Source organism: Orbicella franksi, chromosome 1, assembly GCF_964199315.1.
Source record: "Orbicella franksi chromosome 1, jaOrbFran1.1, whole genome shotgun sequence".
Classification (NCBI taxonomy): domain Eukaryota; kingdom Metazoa; phylum Cnidaria; class Anthozoa; order Scleractinia; family Merulinidae; genus Orbicella; species Orbicella franksi.
Genome location: NC_138145.1, coordinates 43,540,288 through 43,559,405, shown reverse-complemented (window position 1 = coordinate 43,559,405; position 19,118 = coordinate 43,540,288). Strand labels below are relative to the sequence as shown.

At 40.2% G+C, this 19,118-nt stretch overlaps 1 protein-coding gene across 1 annotated transcript in view; it reads right to left on the bottom strand.

The window, feature by feature from the left end:
- Positions 1-19,118, bottom strand: part of LOC145480924 (uncharacterized) — a 40,642-nt gene that overhangs the window by 18,952 nt on the left and 2,572 nt on the right. Inside the window, exons 2-3 of the mRNA XM_081459270.1 lie at positions 11,778-11,781; positions 10,203-11,306 (exon numbers count right to left, since the gene is read on the bottom strand). Coding sequence (XP_081315396.1) covers positions 10,203-11,306; positions 11,778-11,781 — 1,108 coding nt within the window. The remainder of the gene's footprint in view (positions 1-10,202; positions 11,307-11,777; positions 11,782-19,118) is intronic.

Below are 19,118 nucleotides of genomic sequence, written 5' to 3'. Positions count from 1 at the left end.
AATTATCCATCCTTAGAACCATTTCAGTTTTGCAGCATCTGACGTGCCAAGCGGAAACAAAAGAAACGAAGTGTTTGTCTGCGCGTGATCTTTGCAGAAGATCATTTAAAAACCAGAAATATGATTAATAAGGACATAATTATAGAGCATGAGCAAGAACTTGGTAAGAGAGGAAAACTTTTTTTCAGATAAATTACCGGTAAAAAATGACTCGAGGAGGAGTGGGCGGGTACAATTCTTACTAAAAAACTCTTCTTCATGATGTAAACACGTATTGAAACATTAAGTAATTGTAGTCAGGAGATGACACTTTAAGTTTCTGGTTTGTCACTGACTGTTTTTAAGATGTGACTTCAAGACGTTTCAGTTAGTGCTTAGACCTTCTTCAGATGAAACTGAAAAGTTTTACACGTGATTCAATATACGAGCGCCCTTGGAAGGTTACGTCTAAAACATAAAAAAAAACATAGCGCACGTGAGTCGCGCACTACATTTCTAAGTTTCTAAGCGCGTTCGTTTAACGAGCTGTCTTTTTGAGAAGAAAAGAGAAGAGAAGACGAGAAGAGATATTCCATATCGAAAAAGGAACTATGCATTATTTTGTTTATCATATAGACATACTAATGACGACGTTTTGGACGATTTTCCGAAGATTTCCGACCAATTTCTGAAGATTTCCGATCAAAGATTCTCCTTCCGAACAATTTCCGAAAATGTGGAAGATTACTGAAGATTGCCGAAGACTTTCGAGGAAGATTCGAAGATGTTTCGATCATGCACCAACAAATTTAAGTACAGTTTAAGGTTCAAACATGATATCAGTGAAGTCATCAATATCTTCACTAGTGAGGATATGGAAAATACGCCATCCGAGTCCCGGATGTAGTTTCGTATGAATTTTACGAGTGGTGTATTTTCCAGTAAAACACTCGTGTCTATATAATGAAAAAAACTTTCAGTTTCAACTGATGAAGTTGTAAGCGCTAAACGAAGCGTGTTGATGAAGAACAACTTTGAGAACAGTCAGTGGCAAATTGTTACCTTACGATGTACCCGGGGGGGAGTGTACTCCCTATAATAGCCTATACGGGGGGTTCCGCCCGAAAGGAGTACCTTTCTCAGGCCTCAGGGATATAAAAGGGTAGGGATTACACAAGTTGAGGTATATGAAAGGGTAGGGAAATGGGAGTATCTTGACTCCTGCCGGAACAACTGAATACAAATACTTGATTTTTGGTTAACATCTCTTCTGGTAATGCTTGATGTTCTCCCGTAATATTTTTCATTAACTTCATTCCAAATGTTCAGAAAACGGATGCAGTGTTTTTAAGAAAGTGTGTGAAAAATGGTATACAAAAGGGTAAGAGGCTGGACCTCCGGCCAGAGCTTCCCCGTTAAAAACGTACTAGAGTAACATAAGCCTGCAGTGCAGGAGTATTTTGACGAGCGAGCGCACGCATTTTGATAAGGCAAGCGCCACCTTGGATTCAAACTCGCAAGAGACGAAAAGTGGTCCTAAGGTGTAGGAGTACCGATAGCACGTGAACATACGGAAAACGCCTGAACTGCAGGCTAGAGTACCATGCAAAACCTTTCTTATAAAAATAAGTTTGATTTGGATGAAAATGAATTTGTATGCAGAACTCATTTTCCTACGAATGGTTTCGTACGAAGACTCGTTTTACACAGAGGCGAAAGGCAATCGCAAATGGCCTATTGGCCTGTTCAGAAAATATCGCGCGAGACTATGTTTAGCACGCGCGTGAGTCCCGCGATGCGTTTCTCCAATTTTGCATGTCGCCCTCTAACAGTGCGCGTTTAACGTGCTGCCTTTTTGAATCACGTGTAAAGCCTTTCAGATTCAACCCATAAACCGTTAAGCACTAAACGAAACGTGTTCAGGTAACATCTTAAAAACAGTCAGTGACAAATTAGTAACTTATAATGTAAACAGGTCTTTGCTCGCGCTTTGAACGCCCACCCGGCGATCAACCACCAGTCCCTCATTACCGCTTGTAGATTTGATCGAGGAGACGCAAATTTTTAAAAAAAAAAAAAAAAGTTCAGTTAACGATTCTTCACGTTGATACTGGTTTGGAAACAGTCGGCATCATTACTAAGGACGCCGTGTATTTCGATAGAAGCAAATAATATGCTTCTGATTTTGATAGTAGATCAATCAGTATGATTTATGTTTTAAAAGAAAAGAAAGTTTAAAAAACCCGAATTTTTAGCAAGTCGTCTTGATGAGAGTATGTAGTGCGTGTAAGCAAACGATTTATACTTACGTTTTAAGGAGATTGCGACAACACTGACAAACTCGTTGAAGGTCCCCCATTGTGGCCGCCATGTTGAAGGCTTGGGCGCCAAGCATGACTCAAGTTTAGATGCAAATAAATTTTCATTAAATAGCACTGCACTAATAGCGAGCTAAGGTAGCCGAATGTTATGTTAGATGATTCGCGAGTTAATTAATCGTTTGAAATTAATCCGAAAAACGGCAAGATATTTATTTACCTGAAATATAAGGGAGTTTAAGCAAACTACGACGACGGCGGCGAAGAGAATGTCACCAAACATAAGGTTTAATGAGCAAAACAATGGCTGTGCACGTGCGTAATAAATCTTTGTACATTTCTTTGCCGTCCTCTGCACAACAACAACAACATGAAATGACCAAGTTCTGTGTAGTCTGAGGAAGGCGAACGACAACGGCTAATTTTCGTAATTCCATTTGAAATTGAACGCTGTCGTTACATGGTTAGCCTGTGCACGTTTTCAGAGCCATTGGGGTACTGAACAGATCAAGATAATCGCGAATTTCGCTGGTAAAATAAAAATTGATTTTTGACTCGACGCAGTCCTCGGCGTCGCCGTCATCGTTGCTTAAGCCACCTATTTAGTCATCATGGCGCTCTCCGACCCACGCAATTGACATAAAACCCATGATGGCAATTTCTAAACAGGCCATTTCATAGATATGGCGCTGTGTTGTCCATCGAATGGGTTGATCTCCCTGTACGTCTTAATATCTACATGTTACTTCGCTGCGACTCGATTAACGCGAGCTTTTTCAAACACTGTAACAACGTAACCCTTATTATGCAAAATCCCGGTGCAAAATCGATACATCAAACAATGGTTTTTTCTCGCCTAGTCAGGGATTCTTTATAAGCTTTCAAACACAGATAGATTACCTTATAAATGATAAAAAAAAACACAGTTTTCTTCTTCTGCCTTTGTTGATTTTTACTTTCAACAGTGTTTTCTCGGATCCTGAGCTTTCATAAATCAGCCTCAAACTACATCATAATACAGGTGAACTGCATAGAAATAACAAAGCATGTAAAGTTACATGTGCGCAGTGACGTCACAACATGGCGGCTGACATTGTTTCAAAGAAAATAATGACTAACATCCTGTTGCGCAGAACACAACCAAGACATGTTTGCTTCACTGCGCGATGGTTTCCAAGATTTATAATCTAGCTTAATCTGACATATGCGCCAGCAGATCACATTAGTAAGGGAATACCCATATAAAAAGCACGGGCTGCTCGTCGGATATTTTGATAAGAACAAAAGTGTGCAGCTCTCGTAAGCTTGTAATTCTCTTCATAGTTAGCAGCTGTTATTGTTTTGGAGCTAGGGGCATTGTTTCTGTTGTTTGTTATATTCTTCTCTCAAGGGGTATCAAGCCATTCATGTGAGACCTTACGAGAGCTGCTACCTCACCCGAAAAGAACCCCTAAGAGGTACCAAGATCCTGTTTTGTGGGCGTGGCTTGCAATTTCTTCTCCTCTAAGAGGTACCAATTCTTGCATAACTCATTAAAGCCTGTCCTATTTCTTCGGTTCAATACTCGGAAAGCTGCCGGAACAGTTCCCAATGTGGACCTTTTGAGGCTTAACACCCTAAGAGGCACCAAAACTACTTTTTTCACCCCTAAAAGGTACGACAAGCACCCCCCCGTCCTTTTTATATGGGAGTCCCCCTCCGGGTGTTAGTCAATGAGAAAGCAGTGACCACAGCGAATGATAATAAAAACATCAACCAACTTTATTTAAAGAGGCTCGACCAATTACGTTGGCCCCTTTACAATTGACTTTAAAAGTAAAATATAAAACTACGAAAAAGATATTACAATATATCAAAGATATAAGAAAGCAAATGTATTCCAAACGTATCAATGTAAGCCGCAATCATACAAATGTCGTCGACAGCAAATTAACGATCTTGACATGGTAGCAAAAAGTTTTTTAATGTATGCGTTTACTTTTCCTAAGACTACCTAAGCTAAGTCATAGTTACATCTTGCAAATGAAAATAACATGGGATATCCCTACAGGCAGAAGAGAAAAAAATTGACTTTTTACAAGCGCGGCCGAGGAACTGAACTTTATTTACACTTCTCAAGGTTTTCAAAAAAGTTCATGGAAAAACTTAAGTTTGCTGAATCCTCTTGCCAGTGATCTTCAGTTCTGTCCTAAGCTCAAAATGGCGATTATCCCGTCTTATTGCCATACATTTCCGTTGATGTTAGCTCTGAGAATTTAAGAGTTCATCAAGACAGTATCTCCTAGTTGATGATTTTCTCTCTTCTCATCACCAGTCTGTTTAAAAATTTGATGGTCTTGTAAAGGGAAATCAGGACTTCATCACTTATTACTGACTATTTACTTAGTCACTGATAACTTGTTACTGCTTTCCTATCACATAAATCAGTCTTGTCACGGAGTTATTCCACTCAAAAATTAAAATGTCACTTTGCCTCAAACTTGTTCGTACTCGGGACACAAGTCGAGGGGAAAATGCCTCGTGACGATCATCTTGGATTTCAGTGTCAGACCCAAGAAAAAGGCTGATGCAAAACGTCTCTGTAAGAATAGGAACACAACCAGTTACTGTGAGTAAGCAAAAGACTCACTCGCCAACTGAAATGGCTTCCTTCGTGATGTAAACAGGGTAAAGTCCCGCGGGGACTGCTATGTAAAAGGACGGGGGTGCTTTTGGGAAATTTTGAAAAGATTCCCTAAGAGGTACCAAGATCCTATTTTGTGTGCGCGGCTTGAAATGTTGTCACCTCTAAGAGGTACCAATTCTAAATCAACGCATACACTGACACTCCCGCCGTACGACGTATGAGGCTAAACACCCTAAAAGGTACCAAAACCGCTGTTTTAAACCCTAAAAGGTACGACAAGCACCCCCGTCCCCTCCGGGGGGGGGGGGGTGGGGTAAAGTAGCCTCAGTTAAGCCTTCATTAGAAATTAAAAACGCCACTTCCTCAGTTCTATAAAGCTAATTCTGGTTCTAAAAGATAACACCAAAAAGGTTTGGGTTTTGCTTGGGGCGATCCGAAAGACTAAAACAAGTGCTTATCGGCCATGGATTAACAAACTAACGTGATTTCATAGCACTGAGAAAGAAGCAAGTGGTTGCTGTTGACTGTTATAAAATACCAGAGATACTACGCGCGCTCTGATTGGTCAATAGAGTTGACAAACCTATATTCTATTGTACTGTTGAACACCCAGTTTCTGAATCTGGCAGCGTTAAAGGATAGGACGCAAAATTGCCCGACTTTAGTTTGTAAGTCTTATTTTGGTCATAATCCAAAAGGATATTTCACTATTACAGACGATTTTAGCGTAAACACTGATGAACCATTGATTAAAAATGTATTTGAATGAAGTTCATATCTTTGCGTTTTTAACCGACTTTGAAAAGGTACCACGTCGCCTTCCATCATTGGCCAACCTTTTTTACTGGAATACATAGGCCTGGCTGCTGAAATCCAGCCATCAGAAGCTTAATTCAGTCGAGAGTTTATCACATGGTGAAAAGTCCTTTCATTTACAAAGAACTTTTCTGACAGTGCATTGTACGCCCTCCAAATTAAATTATAATAAAGTTTCCATATAACGCGCGCTCTGATTGGCTGAAACAGCGTGCTTTATCAGAGAACAGAACACGGGTTGATGACGGTAAGTTGGCTTCCAAATTTTTGCGACGGAATTTTGACAAATTTGACCAAAATTAAACATCCCCTGTGACTCAGACAAACGCAGCGGAAGCGAGCTATTTTTCTGCAGTAAATATGGCTCACAGAGACCATTGTTAGCAACAGTAGTGTTAAAACTGTACTAAAATAACAAGTTTTGCTAGATTCCCGCTGACAAAACATGTACAGCTGTAGCGAAATACACAAATTCTCAACCTAAACAGTGCTTCGATAATAACATATTTGTTACGAAGGCAGAAATTATACTAAGAAGTAAAACAACGACAGAAAACAACGATTGAACTGTCTCTGTTTATGATGAGAAGCTTTATTTTTGCAAATTTACAATTAAAAATGCTCATTTGCTCAAACAACACTTACATGCAGTGTAGTAACGCTCGTTCCCCGGTCATCTAAGCGAAGTAAACCGACGAGTGGTCAGTGCAAAACTTGCTCTGATATTCTCTTCTGTGCTCGGAGTAGAACCAGTGGGAGCCGTTAAGTCTTTCTAACTTTTACGCTAGTTCGGGCAATCTTGCTGCATGTGGCTACAAGCCGTAAATAACTGCAGCTCCTTTCAAATTCAACTCGGCATTTCGCAGTTTCATCCACAAGCTTTGAGCTCCGCGTTTCGTAATTTCCACTGGAAAAGTGCTCGTTTTCCTGGGCGACAATACGGCCGGATTCCTCTGGACTATAAACCTTTACCTGCCTTTAGATCCGTATTTAAAAATTAACTTAAAAGCGAACTTTGAAGGCATCGTTCTTCTCTCGAAAGCCGCTCAAACTACTCAAAACTGAAAGCTTAGCTGAAATCAAGTTTGTGATTGACAGCTGTCGCTTCGTTAGCCAATCAAATTATTTGAACAATTCTAACGAGGATTGTGATTGGCTTATTTTAGCGTCCTTTATCAGAGAACAGTGCACGGCTGACGCCACTTTTGCTCGTTTGGAAAATAAAGTTTGGTTTGAAAATTCAGCCGAATGCGTGGGGAAATTATCTGTTTCTTTATCATAAAACAAATAAAGAAGCCTCGACTGTGCTCTGTTCTGTTGTAAAGCACTTAGGAAGCGGTAGAGCACTCAGGAAGTAGGGAAAAACACTCGACTACGTCTCGTGTTTTCCCCTACACTTCTTTCGTGCTCTACCGCTTCCTGCGTGCTTTACAACAGAACAGAGCACAGTCGAGGCTTCGTTATTTGTTAATTAGTTCATATCAAGGTGTCATGGTGGGTGAATTTTACGAAAAATGCGAAAAATCTTTCTTTTTTTTTTTTCTTTCTTTTTTTTTTTGCTGTTCAAATTGAGAAGACTGAAATAAATATTTTGCAAAAGGAATGGGAAAAAAGCTATTTTACTTTTTAAGGAAAAGAGAAAAGCTATTTTTAAATCTCATTAACCCCTTACGGCGCATTGACACCTCTAAATAAAATTCACCGCCAGTTGTCACGTGTAAAGCGAATTGCGTCGAACAAGGTATTTGGCTCTCAGCGACCCACGGTAGCACTGTATTAAACCAAGCAAAATTGTTGAAGGAACTCGAGGACACAAGTCCCGCCAATGAAGCTGAAGGACAAACTACAACAAGTGATCGTCGCACGAAATTACTGGAGAACGGACGCGATTCCGAAACTCCCACAATGAGAGAGTCAAGCGCAGATGTAGACCTCGACATTTCCTCTTTTGCCTTCACGAGGCATGGTTTCAAAACATGTCTCGAGAACGAAGAAGCCTAAACTTGAGCAACATAATACCAATGCCGCCGACGAAATCTTTTAAGTAAACGAAATCACGCCAGCTTAAAGACAAACCTGTATAAAGCTCTTGGTAGTTTGTCGCTTCTCGGACGATTTCACTACGACTGGTTTCCGCGCCAGAATTTTAGACATCTGTTTATTTCAAGTTGTCATAAGTCACTGTTGTGGTAAACTGACCCACGCCGACATCTGTCAGTGCGGAGGGGATTTTTAACACCTAATCATACCAATCTCATAAAAGGCTTTTCGTCTTTTTCTCGATAAAATAAACTGCATACCAGGATGAACATTTTTAGTTCGTTTACGCGCGTCTTCCTACGGATTTGGCTGAAAATCGGCAGGTATGTTCCAGGATACCTCCTTCGAAAAAGGTTTTCGAGCTTTGTTTAATTCCGCTTCCGTTTCAAAGTTATGGCCTCTTTAGTAGAAGGAAACGTCCGCCTTGAAAACATGAAACTTTAGGAGGGCGTACAAAAAAAATCCAAACGACATCTGGAAAATCGCTGACATCCTTTTTGAGGGTGATGTGTGAGAAAATATTTCCGATGTTGATCGCTTCGCTCCGATAATTCACGCACGGAAGCGAACCAGTTTAAGCGAAGCAGTGTTTCTGGGTATTTCTTTTAATTTCACTGCGACAATAAAATTTAGAAAATTTCAAAGATATGATTGTGTTCTATAACTATTACGCTTTCAGAAAATATATAGGTCGATTGGGTTTTCTCTCAAATCGCCAGCGTAAGAGCGCGATTTCCAAACACTGTCAATCCACCTACCATGATACCTTAAAAGACATTCTCAAATAGTTGAAGCAATCTTCAAACAGAATTGGTATGATTTGGCGGGATCTTGCTACTTCTAATGAAATGCAAGTTAAAGGATACTGGCTTCTAAACACAAGAATGATAAAATTATTGTTATCTTATCTGAAAACTTACCCTTATTTTCCAAACTTAAATGACACGTTATCTCCAATCAACATAAATGGTGCCCACTGCCTCACTTCAGACCAGCCGTTACTCCGCATCCATTTCATGGCCTCGTGAAGAGATTCACTGGCACTCTCTCCACCAACAAGATGCTCGTAGAAACGACTCATGAACTGCTCTGTTGCTTTGTCATCAAGGGCCCACAATGCCACTAACACTGAGCGTGCACCGGACCCTAAGAACGCTCGAGCAATTCCAATAACTCCCTCGGCTCTGATCTTCCCACGTCCACTGTGACAACAGCTAAGTACAACAAGTTTGGCTCGCAGCTGAACTTGTGAAATGTCAGACATTGTCAAAAGGTACTGTTCTTCTGTAGGAAACTTCTTAGTAGACCACCCAGGACAGAGGACAATTTCTCCTCTTTCGGCATCACCACGTGCAGCAAAATGTATCAGACCTGCTGAATGTAGCATTTCAAGCACCGCCTGCTTGGTTGCTTTCTCTCCTAACAAAGGCTGAACACCTAGCAGTCGCCCAATCATCTCTGCCTCCTTTCTTGCAAAGGGCAATGGTTTGAAGGTTGTACGACGACTATTGTAACGCACTCTACCAACCTCAGGATCACCGACTATCAGAACACCACACTGACTGTGATAGTCAGTAGGACTGCCCTGGATGCATTTGAGAGTGGTCAAGGAAGGAACAATGCGAATCCTAAACGTGTCTGATAAGTACTTTCCTCCGTCATCAAGTAAAGCTGGAAATGGAACATGGTACAAGCAGGGATTAGGAACAATGATAATCTCGGACCCCTCAAGTAAGTCGGTCACAGGAGCGATGATCATATTGTAGAACAAGGTTAGATTCAGTTCGGGATCATCTTCACCCCTTCTTTGTCGCAAAGTGGCAAGCTCCTCTTCCTGAGAGACATCTGGTTTTGGCTCAATGTCATTTAAAGATCGATCTTCGCAATCCTCTTCGGATAAAATACCAAAGCTGCGGAGGCTTTTAGCAAAAAAATCATCCAAGCTGTCAGATGATCCGGCAGCGATATCACTTTCATTTACTGTTATTGTTCGAAAATGCATTACTCCGCTTGTATTGATAATCCACAAAAACATTTTCTTGTTATGATTAGAAATGTACAGACAAGAGCAGTTGCTTTCTTGTTTCATAATATTCTCTATGCCAATCCAAGATTGTGGATCAGCAGATATTTGCCTTTCAACAGAGTACCGTCTTGCCATCAAATCTGCCAAGGCCCTAGCACGTGCCAGCTCTACAACATAAAGGGCTTCGTTAGGATTCCCCCAAAAAACAAGGAAGGCAGCAAGATTCCGATAAGGAAAGCTGCGAATATCTGAAAGCGATACTTTAAATTGATCGTTGTCTCTTAGAAAAGCACGCAAACTTTCGCTTTTTTCCATGCTCAAGACCAGACACTCAAAAGCTTCCTGGATCTTTTCTTGGGCTATCTTCACGACTGTAAGTTCACAAAGGCATGCAAACTCTTTGTCTAGGTTTCCAATATCTTGATTAATTGAAAGTGCCTTCTCGAGATAACCTTCAGCAACGACAGGCTCACCAATAAAATGAAACAATGATCCTAAGTTCAAGTAATCTGTTGCTTCTCCTGCTCTGTCACCAATTTCTTTTCTTATCACAAGTCCTTTCTGATAATATTGTTTAGCTTTGTCATATTCACCAAGAGATTGAAACAAATATCCTAAGTTTCCGTAACAGGTTGCTTCTCCTGCTCTGTAACCAATTTCAACTGTTATTGCAAGTGCTTTGTCAAGGTTTTCTTTGGCTTCCCCGTATTCACCAAGAGATAGAAACTTAGTTCCTAAGTTTATGTAATCTGCTGTTTCTCCTTCTCTGTCACCAATTTCACTCCTGATCGCAAGTGCTTTCTCATAGTGTTCTTTAGCTCTGCCATATTCACAAGCATGTTGAAACACAGTTCCTAAGTTTCCGTAACAGCTTGCTTCTCCTTTTCTGTGACCAATTTCTTTCTTGATTGCAAGTGCTCTCTCAAGATATTCTACAGCTTTGTCACATTCTCCAAGAGATTGAAAGCTAACCCCTAAGTTTCCGCAATCTGCTGCTTCTCCTTTTTTGTCACCAATTTCAATTCTGATCGCAAGTGCTTTCTCAAGATATTCTTTAGCTTTGCCACATTCACCAAGAGAGTGAAACACAGTTCCTAAGTTTCCGTAACAGCTTGCTTCTTCTGCTCTGTCATTAATTTCAATTCCGATCGCTAGTGCTTTCTCAAGATACTCTTTAGCTTTGTCATATTCACCAAGAGACTGAAAAATAATTCGTAAGTTCACGAAATTTGTTAATACTCCTTTTCTGTCACCAATTTCTATTCTAACGGTTAGTGCTTTCTCAATATATTCTTTAGCTTTGTGATATTCCCCAAGAGCTTGAAAGACAATTCCTAACTCTCCGTAACAGCTTGCTTCTCCTGCTCTGTCACGAATTTCAATTGTAATTGCCAGTGCTTTCCCAAGATATTCTATAGCTTTATCGTATTCACCAAGAGATGAAACCACAGCTCCTAAGTTTCCGTAAGCGGCTGATTCCCCTTTCCTGTCACCGATTTCTCTCGTGATATTTATCGCTTTCTCATAAAGTTTTCCTGCCTCTGGATATTTAAATTGTATTTCATAAATCATGGCTAGTTTTAATAATAGAATTCCTTCATCTTCCCCTGTTTCTCCACGATCTTGATAAATGTCAAGAAGTTGCCTGCCGTATTTTATGGCATTTGTATAATCAGAGATAAGACAATACGCCATGAAGATTGTTTCATAGACAGCAATGCTAACTAATTGAACAAACTGCTCCTTCTTTTTTTCCAGCACCTCATTATTTACGAAAATCAAGCATTCTTTACTGACCTCAATGGCTTTTACACCCCGACCGGTGTTGAGAAGGAAAGTTGCAATAGCCATGCCAACACAAATGACTTCGGAAACGTAGTCTAGATTGTTCATTTTGTCCTCCTCTATAAGCCCTGTGAAAAGAAAATACCACTCAAGCTCTATAGTGTAAAATAACATTATACTTTTGTACTTCTCTCCATCTACGTATATAAATGAGTACCGGCGAACTTAATGCTAGAGGTAAACCTGCTATGGGCTCCTAGCTAACCGTTTTATGCAGAATGGGACACGTTGGCTCGACTCAGATTAGAAGATTTTTACCTCCCGTTCAAACTTTATCAAACCTTACCATTATAAAGAAAATAACCTGAAGAAATCCTAAATCCGCCCTTTCTCCACTCAATGTGTTATCGACCGTGAATAGGAGGAATCAGTACTGCGAGCACACTTCAATTATCCTGGCTCCTGTGCCAGCCGAAACCGGCCTTGACGAGCATTGTCCTTTGTTCCACTTCCGACCTCATCAACTAGCACCACGTATATTCAAGTTCTGCCGGAGGAAAAAATCTCTCCAATGATACCCAGATCAGAGTGACTGGGTCAATTGAACTTAAAATACGCGCAAAAATGCTTCGAAATTTGAATGAAAAACTTGGAGGAAAATTTCTTCGATTAAACTTCGGTATGTAATATTTTGAATATCGCAAAACTCTACTTTTCAACTAACAAGGCAAATAGTATAAGATAAGCTTCTTAAATCAGTAGAGTTCCCCTTGAAAAGTGCATGGAACCTACGAAACATTTGGGTCTTTCCGGCGAAATTCCAAAATAAAACCAGATGATTGTATCACAAATGCATGTGTTTGGCGCGTACAAGAGATGGGTTTTAACTCCCTTGGGGGGGGGGGGGAGAGAGAGGGTGATACTACCAAACAAATTGAGTAGGGGTGTGCGGCCCGCTTCCCAAAACCCTTACCCTATTTATGACCAAAATCTGCGATATTCCCTGCCCTATTTGTGACCTGACCAAAAATTCGAAACCCTTTGCATGACCTGACCGTTAAATCTAAACCCCGTTTCAGACCTGCGTTATAATTAGTTCCCTAGGTCAGACCAATGTTAAATTACCATAAACATAATTTGTGAAGGGCTTTTGTTGATTTTCTTTTCGATACCCTTTTTATGACCAAAACAGCTGAAAAACCCTACCCTTTGGAGCTGCAAATACCTATATAGCCCATATCAGAGAGACTGGTTGAAATAAATGAGAGATTAGTTTTTCTTACCACAGTGAAGTTCGCACTGGAAAAAGTCGAAACTGAAACAGTCGGCTTGTCTCTCGCAACTCCGAGAAAAAGTCATTACAAAATCGAGATAAGTTTTAATGGAGCTAAATTAAGCTTTATAACAACGAATGAATTCGAGTTTATCGGTAGGTGATGTTGCTTGCACAGAACATCCCAAAACTGACTTCCGTAAAGGTCGTACAGCAAAGCCATGCAGTACATGTACACGGTAAAGAACATTTGTTTGTAGTATCATGCTACGATTTAAAGTTCTACTTAGTGTCGGTAGGTGGGCAGTTTCTTTGTCAACTAACTATAAAGGTGCGTTCTTGATCATTGTAGTCTATTCATAAGCCTGAATGTAGGAAATCCGAAGAACTGGTCGGGTGGGTCATGTAGCATTTCCAGGGCAAGTCACTAATAGACTGCTAGCAGATTTGTGCTAGCAGAGGTTTTAAATCCGGGAAATCCGAGCGTGCCTTGACCCGACAAAGCATTACATCATTTGAGGAGGTTTTTGTGATATCTCGAATATGTTAAATGTTAGCAGTGGAAGCCCAAAAAATGCATTGTTTAAAAAAAAAAATAACGACTAACTTACTGTTGCGCAGTAACCTGTATTCAGCCGTTCGTTCTTATAAACAAAAACTGTAGAGGTGCGTCTGTGTGTTACTGCTTATAACTGTGTTGCTAGCATAAATTATCCATCCTTAAAACCATTTCAGTTTCGCAGCATCTGACGTGCCAAGCGGAAACAAAATAAACGAAATTTCTGTCTGCGCGTGATCTTTGCAGAAGATCATTTAAAAACCAGAAATATGATTAATAAGGACATAGTTATAGAACATGAGGGAGGACTTGGTAAGAAAGGACAACCTTTTTTCATGTAAATTATCGGTAAAAAAATGACTCGAGAAAGAGTGGGCGGGTACAATTCCGACCAAAAAAAAAATTTTTTTCATCATGTAAACATATATTGGAACACTGAGTTATTGTAGTCAGGATATGATATTGTAAACATGTGGCTTGTCATTGACTGTTTTTAAGATGTTACTTCAAGAGTTTCGGTTACTGAGTGCTTTAACCTTCATCATTTGAAACTGGAAAGTTTTACACGTGATTTCATACAGTGGTCACCAACTGGCCATGAAAATTTCACCGTATTAACAAGGTGGCCGCATTATATTGAAGGGATAGGATCAAAATTTCATAACTGGTCTATTTTAAGTGACTTCTTGACAGACATCACAACTCACCTCTAAGCAACTGCTCTTTAATAAGCATTCAAAATGTAGGTATGATTTTGAAAAAAGTTGAAAGTTCAATCAAAACCTGTAATAATAACAATAGAAAAATGAACATAATTGGTTCGAGAGGCCGTATTATATTAACGGGGAAATACAGTATTAAAAACAGTTGGGATTTCAGAATGTGACTGTTGGCCGTATTAACAGAGTGGCCTAAACGGGGTTTTCTTATGAGAAAATGTATGAGCGTTTCGCCGGGACAAAAAAGACTGGCCGTAAAAACGAGGTGACGTAATTAACGAGGTGACCGTAAGGCGGGGTTCTACTGTACAAGCGCGCGCGCGCTCGTTTTGACACAGAGGCGAAAAGCAAACGCAAATAGCCTATTGGCCTATTCAGAAAACGTCGCGCGCGACTCTGTTTAGCACGCGCGTGAGTTCTGCGATGCGTTTCTTGAATTTTGCATGTCGCCTTCTAAGAGTGCGCGTTTAACGTGCTGCCTTTTTTGAATCACGTGCAAAGCCTTTCAGTTTCAACCCCTAAAACGTTAAGCACTAAACGAAACGTGTTGAAGAAACATCTTTAAAAAAGTCAGTGACAAATTAGTAACTTAGAATGTAAACATGTCTTTGCTCGTGCTTTGAACACCCACCCGACGATCAACCACCAGTCCCTCACTACCGCTTGTAGATTTGACCGAACAGACGCAAGTTTCAAAAAAAACATTCAGTTAATGAATCTTCACGTCGATACTGGTTCGTAAACAGTCGGCATCATTACTAAGCACGCCGTGTATTTCGACAGAAGCAAATTATATGTTTCTGATTTCGATAATAGATCATTCAGTAAGATTTATGTTTTAAAAGAAAAGAAAGTTTAAAAAACCCGAATTTTTAGCAAGTCGTCTCGATGAGAGTATATAATGGGTGTAAGCAAACAATCTATACTTACGTTTTAAGCAGATTGCGACAACACTGACAAACTCGATGAAGGTCCTCCATTGTGGCCGCCATGTTGAAGGCTTGGGCGCCAAGGATGACTCAAGTTTATATGCAAATTAATTTTCATTGCATAGCACTTCACTAACAGCGAGCTAAGGTAATAGAATTCTATGTTGCATGATTCACGAGTTGAGAAATCCTTTGAAATTAAGCCAAAAACGGCAAGATATTTGTTTACTTGAAATATTAGGGAGTTTAAGCAAACCACGACGACGACGGCAAAGAGAATGTTACCAAACATAAGGCTTAATGAGCAAAACAATGGCTGTGCACGTGCGTTATAAATCTTTGTACATTTCTTTGCTGTCCTCTGCAAAACAACAACAACAACATGTAATGGGCAAGTTCTGTGTAGTCTGAGGAACGCGAACGACAACGGCTTATTTTTCGTTTTTCCATTCGAAACTGAACGCTGTCGTTGCATGGTTAGCCTGAGCACGGGTTTAGAGCCATTGACGCACTGAACAGATCTAGACAATCGCGAATTTCGCTGGTAAAATATAAATTGATTTTTGACTCGACGTGGTCTTCGGCGTCGCCGTCGTCGTTGCTTAAGCCACCTATTTAGTTATCATGGCGCTCTCCGGCCCACGCAATTGACATAAAACCCATGATGGCAATTTCTAAACAGACCATCCGATAGCTATGGCGCAGCATTGTCCATGGAATGGGTTGATCCTCATTTACGTCCTAATATCTACAAGTTATTTCGAAGCGACCTAATTAACGCAAACTTTTTCAAACACTGTAGCAACGTAACCTTTATTTTGCAAAATCCCGGTGAAGAATCAATACATCAAACAACGGATTTTCCTCACCTAGTCAGGGACTGTTTACGAGCTTTCAAACGCAGATATATTATTTCCTGAATAATAAAAAGAAAACACTTATTTCTTCGTCCATGTCTTCGTTGATTTTTACTTTCAACAGAGCTTTCTCTTTACAGTACAGATGAATCAGCCTCCATATACGTCGTAATACAGGTGTAATACAGTTATCATCCCAAAAGATTTGGTTAGGTCTGCGCAAACTGCACAAAAAAATAACAAAGCATGTAAAGTTACATTTGCGTAATGACGTCACAACATGTCGGTTGACATGTCTTGGTTTGAAGAAATTGGTAGAAAAGCTGTACACAAATCCGTCGTTCACGTTTTCGAAAATTGGCCACGGTTTTTAGCTGTTTTCAACAATTGCAATTTCGGTTGGAAAAAATCGCTGTTTTCCAAACAAATCTTACTTTTTTCTATAATTTTCAGTGTTCGTATAAAATATGATTTCTTTTTCTTTTCATTCTCCTATTTATTACTTTCTTTTTAGGAGTACTGATTTAAACTCCAATTGAGTTTTCTTAGCATCTACAGTTTAAATATCGCAGCCCCAATTCTCAGTATAGTCAATCTTCATTATTGACGTGAATCGAATGAGCGCAGTCGAAATAGCGAACAATTGCAACAAGCGAGAGACTGGTACGTGTTCGGAATCTATAGCTGGTGGCAAGTAGCGTGAATTTCAATTCGGGATTTTTGGCCACTAACCACGTGTTATTAGGGTAGTTACTGGCGGATCTAGGTGAGGGACCCGGGGGGCCGCCCCCCTTACTTTGGGTAAAACAAGAAAAAATCGCAGAAGGAAGAGAAGCCGGCAGGGCAGGCCCAACCCCCAACCCCTCCCCTTAGCTCAAGGTCTGGAATGATTTCACAAACCCCGATTCTTATGTGCTAATTGGAATCCTTAAATGCTAATGTGCAAGAATAACAATAGAGCCAGCACGTTCTAAGGTACACCGTTCTAATTTCCAGATGGTTTCTCGCAAACACAAACAACAATGCTTCCAATGTTTTAATCTCTGTTTATCGAGCAGAATCGCTCTCGATCTCATTTCAATCTAGGTCTCGCTTGAAACTTGAACCGATTTAGAAAGCTTAGCTATGTGCACCGAGCAAAACAGGTTCAAACAGAAACTATATTTTAGTGGTCAAAATGCGTTAAACAAACTTTACATTAAACAGTTCAATTAAATAACTGAGAACTGCCCGACTAGAATAAATATTGAGCAAAAACATGGCTTTTTTCTTCCTTATTTCTTGGCCTTGTCTAAATAGGTATTCACTTTTGTGAACAAGTCGTTCACATTGTTCATGGTGTCCATGGCGTTCTGACACATTTTTTGATGGGCAAGTTGTGCTTCTTTTGCGCGATCAATCTTTCGCTTCTTCTCCTCGTACCTACCATTCTCTTCTTCCGAACTATCCAATGATGAAGCGACCAATTCATTCTCAAGTTTTCTTTTAACAGCTTCCGCTTTTCGTTGACATGGAGTCATCAGCGTGGAATACTTTTACTGAAGCTTTTACCTTTATCCTGGTTGTTTTCAGAACGCACCGACTCTTCTTCGATTTCTGCGTCCCATGGGCGCCATAAATTTGACATTTTGAGAAAAGCCCTGCTTGGGACTTCCTAAAAGGATGACTGCCAGCGCAAAATGATGTTTTTCTTTTAAAAAAAAAAAAATTGCACACGTGCAAAAGATGCAAATTCGTGGAATCACTGTTGTAAATAAAAATGGACGCACAAGAGATCCAAGCGGTGGTGTTTAATATTTTGGCATTTTTGTTGCTTTTAATATCAGCACTATCACTGTAGGAATACTCAACTAGTGATGGACAATGAAGGACATATCCGCTTTGTTCAGGCTGGATTCCTAGGGTCGGCAGCATGCACGATGCGGTTTCCTTTCGACTGATGGAACATATTGGTCCAGGGCATAACTTGGATCTACCACCCAATGCAAAACTTCTGGCTGATAAGGCGTATCCAGATGGTGGGTCACTACTGACACCCGTAAGAGCTAACCGGATGTCTTTATTAAATAACAGGGACAGAAGGCGAGCGCGAAGGTTTAACAAGCTTCTGTCTGAGAGTAGGGTAAAAATAGAACACGTTTTTAAGGAAATGAAAGCTTACAAAGCGAGAGGTCAGATTTGGCGGCACCCACGCTGGCTCATGCCTGTGTGCATGAAATTAGTTGCCCTTTTATCTGAAAGAAGGGCGAGACTCTTCAAAACGGTCCAGAAGATACGGCAAAACGTAACTTCAACAGTTCTCCACAAATGTCCACAAATGCGCACACGTCCTATTTACGTACTGAACTGTCTATAGACGCACAGTACTTTTGAATGCCAAAACGCAATTAGTTCTTTTTTAAGCACGTTTTAGCGTGTGCGCGTAATCATCCGAGTTATTTCTTCTTGTCATCGAATAACAGACATATTGCAGTTGTTGAAGCTAAGCTTTATGAACGTTTCCAAGCGGCATCTGGATTGTGAACACAAATTGCTTGTAGATCTGTTCAGTGAAAAAGAGTTTAAAAACATCTTGTTTATTTGTCTGTTGTAGGCGCACGTGTGGAAGTTTTATCTTTTTGTACACACTCATTAGCATTCAGTGGAGGATTCTAATTAGCATATAAGAATCGGGGTTTGTGAAATCACTCTACTGGTAGTATCATAATAAGAACTGTATTGTTTAATGTAATACAATGCATGCGTATTCTTAGGTGCTTTGTTACAGTGCATGTTACAGACATACCCATTATTGCAATTCGGATTTACATTGCTGGTAATTAATATCTCCGACTAATCCCAGCTGAAGTTACACATTGTTTTTAAGAAAATCACGACTAACAGCCAAGACATGTTTGCTTCACTGCGCGATGGTTTCCAAGATTTATAATCTAGCTTAATCTGACATATGCGCCAGCAGATCACATTAGTAAAGGAATGCGTGGACTGTTAGTCCTGAGGAGGGATACCCATATAAAAAGCACGGGCTGCTCGTCGGATATTTTGATAAGAACAAAAGTGTAGCAGCTCTCGTAAGCTTGTAATTCTCTTCATAGTTAGCAGCTGTTATTGTTTTAGGGCTGGGGGCATTGTTTCTGTTGTTTGTTCTATTCTTCTCTCAAGGGGTATCAAGCCATTCATGTGAGACCTTA